The following is a 20,786-nucleotide window of genomic DNA, read 5'->3' on the forward strand; positions in this document are numbered from 1 at the left end:
AACAAACGTCTTCTCCAATTATAAATGTGTGATTTGAATAATATTATAAATGTTTTATACATCAAATAGTGTAGTTTATGATCTATAAATGTTATCATATATATATTTTTTTAAAATCATAAATAATATTTAAGTTTAATTTTTTTTAATATGTTTATGTCATTCTTTTATATATATAATATTATTTTTTATTTATTTAAAATTTATATGAAAATCATAAAAACTTAATAAATATATTTAATAATTTTTTAAAATAAAACTAAGCAAATGTAAATATGCATATTGTTTGTAAATAGTATAAATCGTATAGGCCCTACACTTATTCTTTTTTATAAACAATGACATTGTTCGCGGTTGACTCCATTTTTGTTCTTATCTCCCAAAAATTAGAAAACAAACTTGATAACTTATAATAATAAGAGTACTGCATTTGCATATATAACTATATATATATATACATACACAATATTCTCCATAGAAATCAAAGAAGGTCTCATCAACTCTCATCATTCAAGAGAAATAATATGGAGAAGCTCTTATCAACCAAAAGAGACATGAAATTTGTACCAGAGGCATACATAATGCCACCTGGCACTAGACCTGGCAATTCCAAAGTCCCAATATGTGAGAACATACCTGTGATTGATCTCAAAGCAGATCCAACCAAACTCTCTCATCAAATCATAGATGCTTGCAAAGAATTTGGATTCTTCCAGGTTTGTCATGCTGATCTCTTGATTTTATTTCAGCTGGGATTTCTTCTTATTAACAATTTATTGTGTTGGATTATGATGAGATGTAGTTGATCAATCATGGGGTTCCAGAGAAGATGTTAAAGGATGTGTTAGAAGTGGGTAAGGAATATTTTAAGCTACCAGATGAAGACAAAGCAATCATGTTCTCTGACGATACCAACCAAAGTAGTAGGCTACAAACCAGCATGGATTATACGAAAGAGCAGCTTCATTACTGGAGAGATGCTTTGAAACACCCTTGTCATCCTTTAGAGAAACACATTCAATCTTGGCCTCAAAAACCACCTCAATACCGGTATGTATGTATATATATTCTCAATTTTCTTTGCTATGTATATAAGAGTACTGGTGGCATAATGATCACTTTTTCAAAGACTAACAATTTTTTTTTTTCTTACTTTGAATTCTACTAAATTAGAGAGGTGATGGGGCCATACTCAATTGAGGTTTGGAAACTGAGCTTGTGTCTTTTGGATCTGATAAGTAATGGATTAGGACTTGAACCAGGGTTCTTCAGCCGTGAAAGTGAAGAGTTTGAAGTTCGTATGTCAGTAAACCACTATCCAGCATGCCCAGATCCAAGTTTGACATTAGGACTACCTAAACATGCTGATGTTGACCTATTAACTCTTCTTCTCCAAGAAATGAATGGTCTCCAAATACTCAAACATGGTCAATGGCTTGCGGTTGAGCCTCTCCCTAATGCATTTGTTGTCAACATAGGTCACACTTTAGAGGTAAATATATATATATATATCTTATATATGTCATTAATCTACTTTTTTAGAGGAGATTATTGATAAAGATTTATGTTGTGTTTGTGCCCAAATAAATATTGAGAAAAATTAGAGTTATGGGGTGATATGAGAGAGGCCTGATCTCATAGACTTTTACCTTTTTATTATTTTTCTTTCTTTATTGATTTGTTTGTTCTTTATAATTTTTAACAGTTTGTTTTAACCTGCATGCATGTTTAAATTCATTATAAAACAATTTTTACTGTGTATTAATGTAGATTATTAGCAATGGAAAGCTAAATAGTGTTGAACACAGAGTTGTGACAAACCAAAAGCTTGGGCGGACAACAATAAGCAGCTTCATTTTTCCTTCGCACAGTTACAAAATTGAACCTGCAAAAGGGCTTATCAAAGACGATTGTCCTCCACTATATAGAGAGTTCATATTCAAAGATTTTCTGGCCACTTATGTAACAGACACTTGCCAGAGAAAATCACCACTCGACCGCTATAAGCTCAAACTTTAGACAACATTTGTTCCACTACATATTTCTACTTCTGCAATAGAATCTTTTATTTGGTTTGTAAAAACGATAATTATCATACATATATATATATATAGTTCAATACTGAAAGTATTAGTCATTAAAAAAAACTTGTCAAAAAATATATATACATTTAGTACAAATTTATAATAATATAGTTTACTTATAACAAATTTTATCATTATATAATAAATTATGATTGAAATTTTAACCTTTTTTTTTCAATCACGTCATTTTTTTATGTAACGAAACATAAATTATGCTTTGAGACCCCCTTGTCTTCCTCTAAAGGACAATATCCAATTTTGGACTCAAAACCCAGTAGATCTAGATATATGTTTATTGAAGAAAAAAAAAAAGAATCAAGTTAAAGTAGATATATCAAACAAAAAATAAGTGTTAATAAACTTAAGCTTTTCTTTTTTCTATTTATTTATGTATTATTATAATGGGACAACTTTCTAAAAAAAACAACATTCTTCAGTAAAAACGACAACTTTTCTAAACAAACGACAATAATTACAAAGAACGACAACATATATTAAATATGACATCATTCTTGGAAAACGACAACTTTGGAAAAGGAGAAGGAAATTTGGTCCGTATTTAAAATATGACATCATTCTTGGAAGGGGTTCGTATTTAAAAAATACTCTATCACTATACAAATCTCATTTTGGTCCTATTATTTACCTTAGTTCCCAAAATACCCTTGTCATTTGTTCCCACACTCTCTCTCTCGGTCCACTATAAGAAAAAAGACTTTTGCCAGTGCAATTCGGAATTGCGTCGGCAAAAAAAATCTTTACCGGCGCATTTAGTGAAACGCGCCGGCAAAAGTTACCTTTGCCCGGCGTAACCCTGAATTGCGTCGACAAAGATCTATTAAATTTTTTTAAAAAAATATACCTTTGCCGGCGCAACCCCGAATTGCGCCAACAAAGATCTATTGAATTTAAAAAAAAATATATCATACATTTTTTCCGGCGCATTTCACCTAACGCGCCGGCAAAAGTCAAACGTGTATATTAACTTAGTGCACGTTTTCAACAAGGTAGGTGGCTAGACTTTCGCCAACGCGTTTCGTAGCGCCGACAAAAGTCTAATTTGCGTCGGCAAACGTTGGACTTATTAAAACGGTGCCGTTTTGAACTAGGGTTTTAATGCTGACTTTTGCCGGCGCAACGAAACGTACCGGCAAAAGTCATAGAGATTTACACCAGCCATGAGCCATTCTTCCCCATTTTTAGAATTTTTTCAATCTTTCTTCTCTCTTCTCTCAGGTTTGATGTCCGACCACCCCAGCCCATAATTCCACCATGGTTCAGCTCAGTTAATGAATCTCTTCTCTCTCAAGGTTAGTAAATCCAAAGGCAAAAATTTTAACATTTTTAGACATTTTTCTCTCTTTCTTTCTCTCTATCTCGATTTGTAATTGTATTTTTTTTTATTGTTCTCTCTCTATAAACAGGTCCACCAAAGTGTGTGCAGCTCCAATCTCTCGGTAGAACAGCTCCAATGGTTAGTTTTTTTTAGGTAATTAAATTAATATTTATTGTTTAAGAAATTTTATTCTTAAATATGTGAATGTGTGCGTACATATGTTTATTTAATGTTAATTTTTTATAGAAAATTAATTAATTAATTGTGAACTATTAATATATATGTATGTGTGTGATATTTGGTATTATAATTATATTTTTGTGTTAAAAAAAACAAATGAATCTGTGTAGTTTTAGAAAAATGAGATTAATAATGAAAAAGAAAAAAAGAAATATGTTTTTAGTATTTATTAATTTTTTTTTGATTTGAGTATGTATTTTTTAATTTTAATGCTCTATATGTATATTAAAAAAATAGATTAGATTATTATATTATATTGTATATTTGCATTATACTTTTTTTTTATATTAAAGATTATTTGTTTATAAATATTTACTATATAAATTGTTTTGATGTTACTTATATAAAAATATATATTTTTTTTTTTTGAACAAAAGGAACAACTTCATTCAAAAATCGAACAAGGAATACAAAGCAAAAAGCCAGCTGCAACAGCAGCTGCTCAAAAAGAACTACCAGCTTTCAATGAGATTCAATACATAATGATCCCCCCCTTTTAACTCTAGTGTTGTTACTACCCAACACTCTAATCTTGACAATGCTTTTAATCTCTCTACAAATAGCCATAACCGTGCTACTCATACAATAAAAAATACACCTATTCCTATTCTTCCACAACATATAGATTGTAGCTGACAGAACAACATTAATCACCAGTTGCCTCAGATCGTGGAGTTTCTTCGAGCACCATTCCTGTAGTTCAGTAAAGTTCCTCGGCCAAAAATAACACCCCAACCAGTTTTCAATCTCCCCAAACACCTTTCTAGTAAATATGCAATCCATAAAAAGGTGGCTGTGTGTCTCATCATCAATCTCACAAACAGGACAGCAACTAGAAGGGATTGACATGATTTTACCCAAATGATCTCTAGTTAATAACTGGCTATTAATAGCCTGCCAAAATATAAATATGTGCTTTGGAACAATTAATTTGTGCCAAACCGTATGAGCATATTCTACTTTATCAACAGACAGTAAAGAGTTGTAGAATTTTTTCACATAAAATTTACCTCCTCTCCCTGCTTGGTGGAGCTTATCCATATCTACAATCTCTCTAAGCTTCAACAGCTTCTTAAAATACCAGCACATATCCTGCTTCACTGATAAAGACCAGAAACTCTGCTCCTTTAGGTAAATGGAGTTGACCCATTTAACCCAAAGGTTGTCTTGCTTGCTAGAGATGGCCCATAAGAACTTAGCCATCAAAGCTCTATTCCACTTCTTTCCTTCCCGAAAGCCAACTCCACCAAACTTTTTTGGGAGACAAACCTTCTCCCAAAAAGGAAGATGATATTTGCTTTGGTTACCATTTTCCCCCCAAAGAAAAACTCTGCAACTCTTGTCTATCGCTGCTGTAATCTTTTGAGGAAGAATAAACAAACTCATCCAATAATTTCTAATTCCAAGTAACACCGAATGAATTAGTTCAGCACGACCAGCAAACGATATATTCCTACTAGCCCAACTATTTAGCTTCCTATTTAGCTTGTCCAAGATGATCCCACAATCGGCAACCTTCCATTTTGTAGGTCTGAGGTACACTCCCAAATATTTCAGAGGGAAAGAACCCTCCTCCATTTGAACTAAATCCAATATTTGCTTCTTACTTTCACCCTTCACCCCTCCAAAGTAGATGAGGGATTTCGATTTATTTGCGGAAAGACCCGTAGTGTCACAAAACTCCTTGAAAGCACTATTTACCATCTCCACCGATTTGACATTACCTTTGCAAAAGATAATCAGATCATCAGCAAAACAGAGATTAGTTAGCTTTAGCGACTTACATAGAGGGTGGAAGCCAAAGCCCTTCTTACAAGTGTTTCTAGCCAACAACCTTGTAAGGTACTCCATAATCAACACGAAAAGAAGAGGGGACATAGGATCCCCTTGTCTAAGACCTTTTTCACCCTTGAAAGCACCCTGGAGGCGTCCATTCATCAACAAATTATAGTTTGTACCTTGCAAACAAACTAAAATCCAGCCAATGAATCGAGAAGGAAAGCAGAGCTCTTTTAAAAGATCCTCCACAAATTGCCAATCCACATTATCATAAGCTTTGCTTAGGTCTATCTTCATGAAGCATCTAGCAGACACATTCTTCTTGGTATAACCTTTTAGGAGATCCTGAAAAATAAGAATATTATGAGCCAACAGTCTATTCTTTATAAAAGCTCCTTGGTTGCTTTGCACAAGACTAGGAAGGACCTCAACCAATCTAGTACAAATCATCTTTGAAATACATTTATAGAGAGTGCTACAGCAAGCGATCGGTCTATAGTCATTTGCATCTTCCGGGTTCTCTTTTTTGGGAATGAGCGATATCACAGTTTCCTTCAGTTCAGAAGGGAGTCTTCCTTCCTGAAAAAAATCCAACACTGCCTTAGCGACATCATCCCCAATCTCTTCCCAAAGGCCTTTAAAGAAACCCGACCCAAAACCATCCAAACCAGGACTTTTGGTAGAATGGATCCCAAAAGAGCTTTCTTCACATCCCCTTTGCTGAACGGTCTAATCAAGAGAACCTGTTGCTTTATGCTCAATCTATTTCCATGAATAACACACTCTCGATCTACCCTTCTAGTAGCCGAACTTTTCCTCCCCATTATATTTCTAAAATGGTTTATAAAATGTTCAACTACTTTAGAGTAATCATCAATTACCATATCATTCACAGAAAAGGTAGTAACTCGATTCTCTATTCTCCTTTTTTTCATAACCGCATGGAAATATCTTGAGTTTTCATCACCGTCATTCAGCCAAGTTACCTTGCTTTGTTGCTTGAGCCAGTTGGTATAACTTTTCAGAATTGTATAGTAATCCTGCTGCATTTTCAGTTCGGCCTGCTGCAAAACCAAATCTGTTGGATTACTAGCCAAGTCCCCTTGAGCCTTACAATAAGCCTCCTTAGCCTCTTTGTACCTTAACACAACATCTCCCACCTCTTCTCTATGGAATTTCTTCAAACTATGCTTGATTCTGAAAAGTTTCAGCACAATACTCTTAAGATCTCCACAGTCCGAAGCACAAGGCCATTTTTGAAGAACAACCTCTTTGAAACCACTATGATCCATCCAGTAATTACAAAAACGAAATGGTCTAATCCCCAAGTTGCCAATATCTTGACTTTTAACAATGCAGTAGCTATGATCCGAAGAAGGGTCCCATTTGAAACAGGCTTCAGACTTAGGAAAAGCATCTATCCACAACTCATTAGTGAAAACTCTATCAAGTTTGGAATAAATACAATCCCCAACATTATGCTTGTTAGACCAAGTGATAACTCTACAAAATAGAGTTATTTTACCACTTTTTATGTGCTAATTGTTGCTTAATTCTTGAGTTTTTAATTGATTTATTAAGTTTTTAAGTAATTTTGAATTTATTAGTCTTATCATGATTTTTTATACTTTTGTGTGTTTTTATAGTTATTTTGTTGTAAAATGTTGTAGTTAATTATTTGAATTATTATTGTTAAGTTAGTGGAAAAAAATGTTGTATTATTGAACTCAAATATAAAATATAAATTAAGTTATAATTAATATTTTTAAAGAATTAAATTGATTTATTTTATAGTTGAAAATATTGTATTATGATTTATTTTATATTTATTTTGTAGGGACTTTATGCTCTTGAAAAGCAAGGAAAATAAAGGAAATGTGACGTTTTTAAGAAAAGAAAGGAAGAAAAGGATGGCATTTTTTAGATTGAAAAAAAAAACCCAACAGGCCCATCAATGGCCCAAGCCCAAGTTTAGCAAGCCATCAACCACATTCACCAAAGCACTCCACCATTTTGCCTCCTGAAGCTCACGGTTCCAGCATGCCAGCCAGCACCCATACACCAACTGCTCCAACGCCAGCTGCCACTCCAAACCCAGGCGCAAGGCCCACGGCCAGCCTGACCCAGCCACCCAAACCAGCTGCTTTTTGTGCATTTTGAGCCCAACAAAATCACTTTTGTACCCTTGTCCCCTTTGACAAAAATACCAAATTTTTACCCAACTTTCTACACATTTTACCCCAAAACATCATTATTACACCCTATAATTTACCCCTATGTTTCCTATTATAATTAATTAAATTAATTTAATCAATTTAATTAATTTAAATTGATTATTTTAATACATCATTTTTTGCTATAAATAAGGGATTTAGGATGTCCATTTTGGAGGGAGGTTACCATACCAAAAACTCTACACATTCAAAACCTCTCAATTCTCTTCATCTTCTTCTTCTTTTTATTTTTTTCTATGTATTTTTAGAGGAAAAGTTTGGGGGTTTTTCCTTCAAATTTTCCTATTTATGTTTGTAATTTTTAGTTTGTATTTGCTATTCTAGTTATGTGTTTCTAATCTTTTTAAGATTATTAAGATGATGATGAAACAATTTGTAACTAGATAGTATTTATTTTGTATGTTGATTTCCCATTTGGTGCAATAAAGTTTATGGATGTTCTTCTTCAAATATTTTCTTTCATCTTAAATATCATGTATTTTGGATTGTTAGCACATATTTAAACTTTGTTCTTCATTAGTGCAAATACATAATATTCTTTGTGTAAGATGTGTCATTAAATTGTACACATCCATGCTTAGAACAAAAATATTATGTTTTGCCTTATAAATAATGTTCATTGATTTATTTGTTATTTCATTAGATTGATTTACACTAAATGCTTTGAAATTATAACTTTGAAAAGTGAAGAAAAATCCTATCTTTTTAGAAATAATTTGTGCTTAAAATTATAAATTTATTTAGAAAATGATAGTTTGATTTATTTTAACTATCACTAAAACTTGGGAATCAATGTACTTATAAATATTATTGAACTTATATTTTGTGGATTCTAATCCTTAATAATCTTATTTTACCATCTTCATTTCTATTATTAATTTATGTTATATATATTGTCTTTAATTTCTTTATTATTATCTTTTATTTTATATTTATTGTTACAAAAATCTCATCAATCTTTGGAACTAGGTTAGAATTTATTAATTTTGATTTAAAATAGTTTTCTTTTCCATTTTAGACAACTCCTTTGGGTTCGATCTCGTGCTTACACGAAAACTATTCTATAAATACGATTCGTGCGCTTGCGAGTTATAAATATTTAAAACATACCCGTTTTGGGTCCATCACCAAGTATAACAAGCACCCGAACTTTTAAACTCATCTACTTGGCCTAATGAAAGCCAATATTGCGCATCCTTAATATCTTTAGTAGTGACAAGCCTTCCACCACTCCTATCTTGATAATTAATCATTGCATTGAAATCACCAAAAATTAACCAAGGATTCATTAGCTTTCCTATTCCAGCCAAGTTATTCCATAGCTCTTTCCTATCCATCAAGGAATTACTACCATAAACGGCAGTAATAAACATTTCTTCCAAATGCCCATAGATCTTGACTTTGCAGTGTAAGAACTAAGCATCTTCTATAAGCACTTCCACCTTCATCAAATTAGAATGCCAAAGCAACAGTATACGCCGTGAAACAACAGGACTAGAATAAAAGTCCCAACCAGGAAAATTATTATGAATCATCTCATTTATCTTCTCATGCTTAACTCTAGTTTCAAGTAAAGCACCAAACCCCACCTTATTCTCCCTACACACATCTAAGATAGCTTTCTGCTTATCTTTTTTATTCATTCCCCTCACATTCCACCCCAAAATATTACTTCTGTCATTGATCAACAACAGTAGGAGTAGTAACCAAATTCCCATCACCATTTTCTTGAAGAACTGCATAACCATTGCTAGTGGAAGTACTTCTGTCCATTGCTTTTTGTGAATCTACCACCACTTGTTTTGAACCTCTTCTTCTAGGAGTAATCCAGTTCTCACTGTCTACTTTACTCATAGCAATCTCATTCGTTTTGGCTAGACCCTGATCTTCCTCTTTATCTTGTGCAGCTGTTTTGCTTTTATTTTCGTCAATCCTCACATCAGATTTTACCCGAGCTGGCTGCTCTGTAACAAATTCTCCGTTCTTATTCTCAGCACTAGGGCTTTTACTGTAGAGTCCAAGAACTTTACTTAGCTAATTGTTTAGTAGTATTATAGTATGTTTAGTGTTATCATTGTTACTTTGGATTTTTGGTTCAGACCGGGAATTATTTGGACACTCATAGTAGTACTTATAGATTTTCTAAGTTTAATCTATAGTTTAAGAATATTAAGTATAACCTAAGGTTTGATTAATGTAACTGATATTAAGGATTATATTTATTATATTATAAGGTTTAGACATCAACCAATAGGATTTTAAGCACATGTTATGAATGGTAATTAAGGATTAAGTATTTTTGAGGATTAAATTAAATAAGGGTAAAGCTTGAATGCTATAGGGTCAGTCAGCAGCTTTGAATACGTTGAGGGCTTAGTCAAGGCTGTTTACTCCATTCAAACTTAGCTAAAAATGTGTAATTTCGTGTTTAATTATTCAGCGTGTGCCGATATATCGCAGCTATAGGGGGCGATATGTCGCAGCACGTAGATACAGAAAACACGAAACGATGCACGGTCGCCTCGGGCATACTGGCCCAGGCGATATATCGCCTACAGGGGGCGATATATCGCCTCCACCAGCATGAATTCAAATACTTTTGAATTCCTTTCCCTTCAGCCATTCAAACTCCTTCAACAGTCCAGCATCTTTTGAACGAGTCTTCAGCCTCTGCTGAACGATTATTCAAATGATTTTCACTTAAAAAGCCATTATTTTTATTCAAGTAAAATCAAGATATTTTCATTCCCAACCTCTATAAATAGGACCTAGTACCCAGCCATTATTCACCATTTGCTCTAAGTTCAGAGGCTGCTAGTGTTAAGTGAGTGTGAGAGTGTAAACACTTGGTTTGGGGAAAAACTATAAGCTTAAACATCATAAGCTTATCAAACACTTTGGGAAGTGAGTGCTATAGTATTTCGGTGGATGTTAGATTGATCTTGCAATCTTTGAGGTAAACCCAAAACTCTAGTTCTTTTCTGTATATTTATGTTATTTCCTTTCTCAAAACCTTCTACTCGGTCCCCTAACCTTATTCTTATTTTGGTTAGGGAATCCAAGCTTTTAAGCATATAAGTCGGTAAGTATGTTTTCTATGGTTTAGTCTTTCCATCTCTTTCATTTCATCTCCTTTCTTTAGACTTACTCTTTCTTATGGTTTTAGGAGTGTTCCAACAATCCCAACTCAGTCCATAATCTCGGTAACTTTGGTAAGGAAAATAGGCTAGAATTAATATGTTATGTGCTTGTGTTATCTATATGTTTTATGTTATTAATGTGTTATGTTTTGTTATGAATATGTTATTGATGTGTATGTTGTAGGCTTGGGCTTATGCCCTATTTGACTAACAAGACCCCAAAAAGATTGTGGGCATAAGCCTATTTAGCTGGTAGGACCCCACTAATCTCATGGGCATAAGCTTGTTTAGTCTATGGGACCCCAAGTAATAATGGCTATTATAATAAGTGTATGTTATACGTGTTATGTTAAGTCTTTATGTTTTCTTATGTATTTATGTATATGATTTTGTGTTAGATTTTCCTTGCTGGGCATTAGGCTCACTCCTTTCTGTTTATGTGCAGGAAAATAAGTTTAGAGGCGGAAAGATTCGTGACGCTTGGAGAATGTGTATCGATGATGAATGGTGTCAAGGGGCCGAGCGTTATTCGATTCGAGGATATAGTCTACTTTTATGTTTTTATGGTTTTTATGTGTATTTTCCGCATTATTATGTAATGTCTTTTATTTTAAATCATGTTTAGTTTTAAAAACAATGGGATCCCATAATCCTTCTTAGTATTCTGCTTCTTTGTAAATAACTCTTATTTTTCAAGTTACTCAATAAATTATGGTATTTTTGTAAAAATGTAAGTTTTATGTATAGTTTCGATAATGGTCCAATTAGTCTAGATTAGTGGGTCATTACAGTTGGTATCAGAGCAACGGTTCCTTCGCATGAAGTTCTCCTCGATACACATGCTCAAAGCTCCGAATCTGACCGCCAAGTAAGTGTTTAAGTTACAAGTTACAAGTTACTTTGTCTATGTGTATAGCTAACAACCTTAGTGTTTATGTTTCAGTTAAGAATGAACGGAGCCTTAACCTACCAAGATATCCGAGCCATTAAGGCCTTAAAAAGAATAAGGGAGCCAAGAAACACCGTAGGAGCACTAGAAAAGATCACTCGAAGATTGATCTTGTTCCACAAAGAGATAGGTCACCTTCAAGAGTCTAAGCAAATCATGATGAGGGCTGCAGAACAATATGTCCTAGTAATTAGGCTTTTAAAAGATTTTCCTTCAGCAATTTTAACTTTAGAAGAAATATGGGAGAATATAAATAATGATGATGACTTACAAGCAGCCCTAAGATATTATTCTCTCATACTTAAGTTCACCTATGATTTAGAGTTTCAATTCACTAATGAGCAACAACATAGGATCTTCTTGAACCTTCCTAGAGGGCATTTTGATGCTCATGACAATGATGATTATGAGGCAATAGATGATGATATGTTAGATGACGGATCGGATGTAGAAGATCCCAATTTTTAGATTAGAAGTTTTCAAATGTTTTATTTTGATTGTAATAAGTGAAATTATTTTTCCAAATGAATAAACATGCTATTTGAATATCATGTGTGAGTTTGAATATATATTTTTTTTTTTCACAATCATAATAAATACTAAATAAAATGAATAATGACTGAGTTCGGTGAGGGTGGATACGAATCAATGAACCTGGTTTCCTTGTTGAGAGTTAGGGGGCCTTAGTAGTGGGAACGATTTTACTGATCCCAGCCCTCCCTCAATATGGTTAACTTTGGAACAAAGATAAGTTTCGAGCCTGAGAATTAAGTCATATAGGATGATTAGAAACACACTTAGAAAATAAAGATGACTTGTTTTTCTAAGTATAGAAACCCACTCTAATAATAAATAAAGACCTATATAATCTTTCATAAGAAGTCATAATAAATAGGTCCGAGATATGTTTGTTTTAGAATAAGTTTTTGCCTTAGAGCCTATTAGGGTAAGTTCTAACAAGTTCTCGACTGTTAGAACTTTTGGTGAAGATGTCGCTCCGAAGATCTGCACGCACCAACGGAAACGCCTCCAACGTTGTTCCAACGACCAATGATGCCCTCCAGTTCGCAGAAGGGGAGTGCGTGCTACTACTAGCCGCAACGCGCCGACACCGTCAGTAAACAACATCGCGGAAATCGCTAGATGGCGACAACAAGTCGAGGAACTCTTGCAGCAACAACGTCAACAGGCGCAGACTCAGCCTCAGCCTCCGCCGCAACCGTAGCCGCAACTACAACAAATGGCCTTAGCACCCCAACAAGTTGGTCCATATGGGGGATGGCCAGGGACGAACTACGCACCACATCCAGTACTGAATATGGAGTCAGTGTATGAGAGGTTCCGCAAGCAGCACACTCCAAACTTCGAAGGGACTATAGACCCCTTTGAGGCAGAAGAGTGGCTAGGAATGTGGAGCCAATTCTTACGCACATGAATCTCAGTAATGCAGACCGCGTATCCTGCGTCTGGTCATTACTCAAGAAGGATGCCAGAATATGGTGGGACTTAGTTCAACAGACTAACGATGTCACCACCATGATATGGACAAGATTTAAGGAGCTGTTCCACAAGAAGTATTACACCTCGGCAGTCATCGCTAATGGTAGAAGAATATGCTCGTCAGTTCAACAGATTAGCCAAGTTCGCAGCAGAGTTGGTTCCAACCGACTATCTAAGGGTGAACAAGTTTGTTAGAGGACTTCGCCCGAAGATCGAGATGGGGGTTAAACTAGCGAACCCGGGAAACACTTCATATGCCGACGTTCTTGAAACGGCAATTGAAGTAGAAAGGTTGCAGGCCAACGTGAGCAAAGAAGAAGCCAGCAAGCCTGAACCCAGACAGCAGAGCCAACCTCAGGCCAGTCGGAACAACATTCAGTCTAGCAATAGCGGCAACAATCAGTCCAACAACAACGGTAACGGACAGAAGAGAAGGCATCCTGACAACAAGCAAGTCGACAACAATAAAAGGGCACGACCAAATAATGGGGGAAATAAGTCAAACTACGTGGAATACCCGTCCTGTGCCAAATGTCAGAAGAAGCACCCCGGAGAATGCCGTGCCAACACCAAGGAGTGTTTCAATTGTGGTCAAGAGGGGCATCGCAAGAAAGATTATCCTCAGCAAAAGCCGGAAGGAAAGAAGGACGAAAAGATGGTTCCTGCTCGGGTTTTTGCTTTAACCCAAGGAGAGGCGGATGCTAGCAACAAGGTGGTCACAGGTCAGGTTTCCATCCTCATTAAATTATATCATGTATTATTTGATTCGGGAGCCACTCATTCGTATATTTCGTTAGGAATGATAGATAAACTAGACAAACCTAGTGAAAGATTTAGAACTAGGTTTGCAACCGAGTTGCCTTCGGGCAAAGTAGTTCTATCATCACGAATTGTACGAGGCGTACCAATCAAGATTGAGGACAAGGAACTAGAAGGAGACCTGATAGAGCTGGTGATCAAAGACTTCGACGTCATACTAGGCATGGATTGGCTAGCACAACATGGCGCAACGATCGACTGCAGACGCAAGAAGGTGACATTTGATACTCCTGACGGCCAGAAACTGTGCTTCATGGGACAAGCTTCAGGACTACGCACACCGTTAGTGTCATCTCTCAAAGCTCAGAGAATGATGGAGAAAGGATGCCAAGCATTCTTAGCCAACATCACGAATGTGGAGAAGGAGACATCACTCAAAGTTGGAGATGTTCGAGTCATACAAGAATTTCCAGAAGTATTTCCCGATGACTTGCCAGGATTGCCGCCAACTAGAGAAATAGACTTCACGATAGAATTAGTATCGGGCACCGAGCCTATCTCTAAGGCACCATACCGGATGGCACCTACGGAACTCAAGGAGTTAAAGAGACAGCTACAAGAACTCCTAGACTTGGGTTTCATTAGGCCAAGCCATTCACCATGGGGAGCTCCGGTACTATTCGTGAAGAAGAAGGACGGAAGTATGCGCATGTGCATAGACTACCGAGAGCTGAATAAAGTAACAATTAAGAACAAATACCCGCTACCTCGGATTGATGATTTGTTTGATCAACTCCGAGGCGCAACTGTATTTTCTAAGATCGATCTACGGTCCGGGTATCATCAGCTCAAGGTAAAGGGAGAAGATATCCCTAAGACAGCCTTTAGGACTCGTTATGGACATTACGAGTTCTTGGTTATGTCTTTTGGTCTTACTAACGCGCCAGCCGCGTTTATGGACTTAATGAATAGGGTCTTCAAGGACTACTTGGATAAATTCGTCGTTGTGTTCATCGACGACATTTTAATTTACTCCAAGGATGAAGTGGAGCACGAGGAACACTTGAGGATGATTTTGACGCGATTGAAGGAGCACCAACTCTACGCGAAGTCCAAGAAATGCGAGTTTTGGCTCTCGCAAGTGGCGTTCCTCGGGCACATCATATCGAAAGACGGAGTTGCTGTGGATCCATCAAAGGTAGAGGCCGTGAAGGATTGGCCTAGACCAAAGAACGCGTCGGAAGTAAGAAGCTTCTTAGGGCTAGCAGGTTACTATAGAAAGTTTGTAGAGGGCTTTTCTAAGATAGCCACTCCATTCACCAACCTAACCCGGAAGCAACAAAAGTTTAACTGGAATGATAAGTGTGAGGAAAGCTTCCAGTTGCTTAAGGATAAGCTTTTCTCAACACCAGTACTTAGTGTCCCAACACCCAACGACAAGTTCGTTGTCTACTGTGATGCATCAAAGTTAGGATTGGGATGCGTACTGATGCAGAATGACAAGGTGATAGCCTACGCCTCACGCCAGTTAAAGGAATATGAACAACGCTATCCAACTCACGATATGGAGTTGGCAGCGGTGGTCTTTGCGTTAAAAATCTGGCGCCATTATCTTTACGGAGAACGGTGCGAGATTTATACGGACCACAAAAGTTTAAAATATTTCTTTACTCAGAAGGAGCTTAACATGAGGCAGCGCTGGTGGTTGGAATTAGTAAAGGATTACGACTGCGAAATCCTATACCACCCGGGAAAGGCAAATGTAGTTGCCGATGCACTCAGCCGGAAAAGCTATGGGAACTTAGCAGCCTTATCCGGGATAGAAAAGCCACTACAGCAGGAGCTTATCAGTGCTGGAATAGAAATGGTTGTAGGCAAGCTGGCTAACTTGTCTATCCAATCGAATCTGCTAGAAGACATACGGAATGGTCAGAGACATGATGATTCGCTAGCAACGCACATGGATGCAGTCAGAGAAGGCAAGACTACAGATTTCTCAATATCCAGTCAAGGTTTATTGAGATATAAGGATCGGGTATGCGTGCCAGACGATCAAAGTATTAAGAAGACGATCCTAGAAGAAGCGCACAACACCCCATACTCGGTTCATCCAGGGTCTACCAAGATGACTCATGACATCCAGGCAGTCTATTGGTGGCCAGGGATGAAGAAGGACATAGCGGAGTATGTATCTAAGTGTTTGGTATGCCAGCAAGTGAAGGCGGAGCACCAGCGGCCTGCAGGTTTATTGCAACCGCTTAGCATATCGGAGTGGAAGTGGGACGATATAGCCATGGACTTCGTGACGGGTCTGCCAAAGACAAATAAGCAGCATGATTCTGCTTGGATAGTCATAGATAGACTAACCAAGTCGGCTCATTTTCTGCCTGTTAAGACTTCTTATACGGCAGACCAATATGCAGACATCTACATCCAAGAGATTGTACGATTTCATGGAATCCCCAAGACGATAGTATCAGATAGAGGATCAGTGTTTACGTCAAGATTTTGGAGAAGCTTACAGCAAGCCATGGGTACTAAGTTAAGTCTTAGTACAGCTTTCCATCCTCAGACAGATGGGCAGTCAGAGCGTACGATTCAGATTTTAGAGGATATGCTACGCGCATGTGTACTTGACTTTGGAGGATCGTGGAACAAGTACTTACCACTGATCGAGTTCTCGTACAACAACAGCTACCAGTCGACGATCGAGATGGCACCTTATGAGTTGCTATATGGAAGAAGGTGCCGATCACCGTTGCACTGGGACGAGGTAGGAGAAAGGCAGCTTCTAGGGCCCGAAGCTGTTAGACAAGCACAAGAAGCAGTAACGCTTATTAGACAGCGTATGCTTGCTGCTCAAAGCCGACAGAAAAGCTATGCAGATACCAAGCGATGCGATGTGGAGTTCCAAGTTGGAGATCAAGTCTTCCTGAAGATATCTCCTATGAAGGGTGTCAAGCGGTTCGGGAAGAAAGGCAAGCTCAGTCCCCGATTCTTAGGTCCTTTTGAGATATTGGACAAAGTGGGACCAGTTGCGTATAGACTAGCCCTACCGCCAGCACTAGCCGATAGTCACAACGTCTTCCACATTTCGATGCTACGCAAGTATGTGTCAGACCCATCTCACGTCCTCAAGTACGATACCATAGCGCTCCAGAAAGACTTAAGTTACGAGGAACGACCGGTTAGCATCCTAGATAGGGGGATGAAGCAGTTACGGTCCAAGAGCTTTCCTATAGTTAAAGTCCTATGGGGCAATAGTTCTGAACGCGAGGCAACGTGGGAGTTGGAAAAGGACATGCAGAGCCGGTATCCGGAGTTATTTGGTAAGTAAATTTCGAGGACGAAATTCTTTTTAGTAGGGGAGAATTGTAGAGTCCAAGAACTTTACGTAGCTAATTGTTTAGTAGTATTATAGTATGTTTAGTGTTATCATTGTTACTTTGGATTTTTGGTTCAGACCGAGAATTATTTGGACACTCATAGTAGTACTTATAGATTTTCTAAGTTTAATCTATAGTTTAAGAATATTAAGTATAACCTAAGGTTTGATTAATGTAACTGATATTAAGGATTATATTTATTATATTATAAGGTTTAGACATCAACCAATAGGATTTTAAGCACATGTTATGAATGGTAATTAAGGATTAAGTATTTTTGAGAATTAAATTAAATAAGGGTAAAGTTTGAATGCTATAGGGTCAGTCAGCAGCTTTGAATACGTTGAGGGCTTAGTCAAGGCTGTTTACTCCATTCAAACTTAGCTAAAAATGTGTAATTTCGTGTTTAATTATTCAGCGTGTGCCGATATATCGCAGCTATAGGGGGCGATATGTCGCAGCACGTAGATACAGAAAACACGAAACGATGCACGGTCGCCTCGGGCATACTGGCCCAGGCGATATATCGCCTACAGGGGGCGATATATCGCCTCCACCAGCATGAATTCAAATACTTTTGAATTCCTTTCCCTTCAGCCATTCAAACTCCTTCAACAGTCCAGCATCTTTTGAACGAGTCTTCAGCCTCTGCTGAACGATTATTCAAATGATTTTCACTTAAAAAGCCATTATTTTTATTCAAGTAAAATCAAGATATTTTCATTCCCAACCTCTATAAATAGGACCTAGTACCCAACCATTATTCACCATTTGCTCTAAGTTCAGAGGCTGCTAGTGTTAAGTGAGTGTGAGAGTGTAAACACTTGGTTTGGGGAAAAACTATAAGCTTAAACATCATAAGCTTATCAAACACTTTGGGAAGTGAGTGCTATAGTATTTCGGTGGATGTTAGATTGATCTTGCAATCTTTGAGGTAAACCCAAAACTCTAGTTCTTTTCTGTATATTTATGTTATTTCCTTTCTCAAAACCTTCTACTCGGTCCCCTAACCTTATTCTTATTTTGGTTAGGGAATCCAAGCTTTTAAGCATATAAGTCGGTAAGTATGTTTTCTATGGTTTAGTCTTTCCATCTCTTTCATTTCATCTCCTTTCTTTAGACTTACTCTTTCTTATGGTTTTAGGAGTGTTCCAACAATCCCAACTCAGTCCATAATCTCGGTAACTTTGGTAAGGAAAATAGGCTAGAATTAATATGTTATATGCTTGTGTTATCTATATGTTTTATGTTATTAATGTGTTATGTTTTGTTATGAATATGTTATTGATGTGTATGTTGTAGGCTTGGGCTTATGCCCTATTTGACTAACAGGACCCCAAAAAGATTGTGGGCATAAGCCTATTTAGCTGGTAGGACCCCACCAATCTCATGGGCATAAGCTTGTTTAGTCTATGGGACCCCAAGTAATAATGGCCATTATAATAAGTGTATGTTATATGTGTTATGTTAAGTCTTTATGTTTTCTTATGTATTTATGTATATGATTTTGTGTTAGATTTTCCTTGCTGGGCATTAGGCTCACTCCTTTCTGTTTATGTGCAGGAAAATAAGTTTAGAGGCGGAAAGATTCTTGACGCTTGGAGAATGTGTATCGATGATGAATGGAGTCAAGGGGCCGAGCGTTATTCGATTCGAGGATATAGTCTCCTTTTATGTTTTTATGGTTTTTATGTGTATTTTCCGCATTATTATGTAATGTCTTTTATTTTAAATCATGTTTTGTTTTAAAAACAATGGGATCCCATAATCCTTCTTAGTATTCTGTTTCTTTGTAAATAACTCTTATTTTTCAAGTTACTCAATAAATTATGGTATTTTTGTAAAAATGTAAGTTTTATGTATAGTTTCGATAATGGTCCAATTAGTCTAGATTAGTGGGTCATTACATTTACTCCCTTCTTGTTTATCTTTTCTCTCTGGTTTAGCTTTTTTCTTCCAAACCTGCCCTTTTTCTTTGTTGCAATTAGCCACAGAATGACCCAACATACCACACGCTGTACATTTAGCAGGCAGCCATTCGTATTCTACTAGTTGCTCCACTAACTATTCTCGCTCATTAATATACGCAATAGTTTTCGAAGGGTTGTCATTGATTTCCATGTCCACTAGAACTCTTGCATACTTAACCATTGACCTGCTTTGAGTCACTTTATCAATCATAATAGGCTTGCCTATTGTGCTAACTAAGGCACTAAGACTTTTCTTCCCCCAATATTGTAATCCAAGCCCATTCAACTGAATCCAAACTGGAACAGATCTGATCATTTGAACAGAATCCATATCGGTCGTCCATGGTCGAAGAACTACCGGTTTCTTGTCGAAATGAATCACACCGGTTTCAAGAATAAGATCCCTAGTAGCTTCATCTCTAAAACTAACTAGAGTGAAGCCCGAATGCATCCTCACAATCCTATCAACTCCCAAATTCCCCCAAATCCTTTTCACAAACCCTTCAAACACCCTAAATGGAGGATTTGCTCCCAAAACTATACAAACAATAGAGGTTTTCCAGAAAGATGCCTCTACTTCAACCTCATCCATATCCAATCTAGCAACAATTTGATCTCCTAATTTTAATGGTTCAGTGTAATCCAATCTTGTGGAAGGAGTTCTAACCTGATTGAATTTGAATTTACTCCACACATCTTTCGCTGAAGCTTGATAATCAGTTTGTTCCACCTCCTCCGCCCAACTTACAGGCTTCAGAGAGCTTTTCGAACCTCCATCAACATCACGAACCTCCATCTCTGTTTGCTCGATCTCCAATATAGCGCATGGGTCATGAAACTCGTCCATATTCACCTGCTCAAAGCTATCATCAAGGATTGAAGGGAGTTCAGCATCCTTATCTCTGTCATCGGTAACCACCTCCACTGGATTCTTAGTTGAAAGGGGCTCCTCGCTGCGAAATCTGACTGGCTTTCGAGGGATTCGCTTCTTCTTCATCGGAGAGAAGAGAGAGCCCTGCGCATGCCTACGTTTCTGTTAGGCGGAGGAGGTGGAACAAACTGATTTTGTACTTGTTTTCTTTAGGATATATATAAACTGATATAAAAAGATTTGATATATGTTATTAATCTTGGTTTATGTTGTGCATGCTCTGAGAATATTCTGTATATTGCTCTAGTAATATTATGTATATTTTTGTATGTAGTTTGGAGGTTTTATAAAATTTTGGGATATTTTAAAATATAGTTGTTATGCTGCCCAAATTTTGTTAGTCTTAGGAAAATTAACATTAATTAAAAAAATATATAGTTGTTAACATTAATTTTTATTTTAATGCTTTATATGTATTTGTTTCTCTTAATAACAACTATTTTTAAGTTATTTTTATAATATATGTTTTTTGTATTTA

At 36.7% G+C, this 20,786-nt stretch overlaps 1 protein-coding gene across 1 annotated transcript; it reads left to right on the forward strand.

The window, feature by feature from the left end:
- Positions 1–524: 524 nt before the first annotated feature.
- On the forward strand, positions 525–2,019 carry LOC133833258 (flavanone 3-dioxygenase 2-like). Its single transcript, XM_062263439.1, has 4 exons — positions 525–716; positions 803–1,050; positions 1,174–1,492; positions 1,771–2,019. Exons 1-4 carry the CDS (start codon positions 525–527, stop codon positions 2,017–2,019), a joined length of 1,008 nt encoding a protein of 335 aa, XP_062119423.1.
- Positions 2,020–20,786: the final 18,767 nt, after the last annotated feature.

Source organism: Humulus lupulus, chromosome 1 (genome assembly GCF_963169125.1).
Source record: "Humulus lupulus chromosome 1, drHumLupu1.1, whole genome shotgun sequence".
Lineage (NCBI taxonomy): Eukaryota > Viridiplantae > Streptophyta > Magnoliopsida > Rosales > Cannabaceae > Humulus > Humulus lupulus.

Coding starts and splice junctions, on each gene's coding strand:
- LOC133833258 (XM_062263439.1), top strand. CDS start 525: ATGGAGAAGCTCTTATCAACCAAAAGAGACATGAAATTTGTACCAGAG. Junction 1,051..1,173: donor CAAAAACCACCTCAATACCG/GTATGTATGTAT, acceptor CTACTAAATTAG/AGAGGTGATGGGGCCATACT. Junction 1,493..1,770: donor ACATAGGTCACACTTTAGAG/GTAAATATATAT, acceptor GTATTAATGTAG/ATTATTAGCAATGGAAAGCT.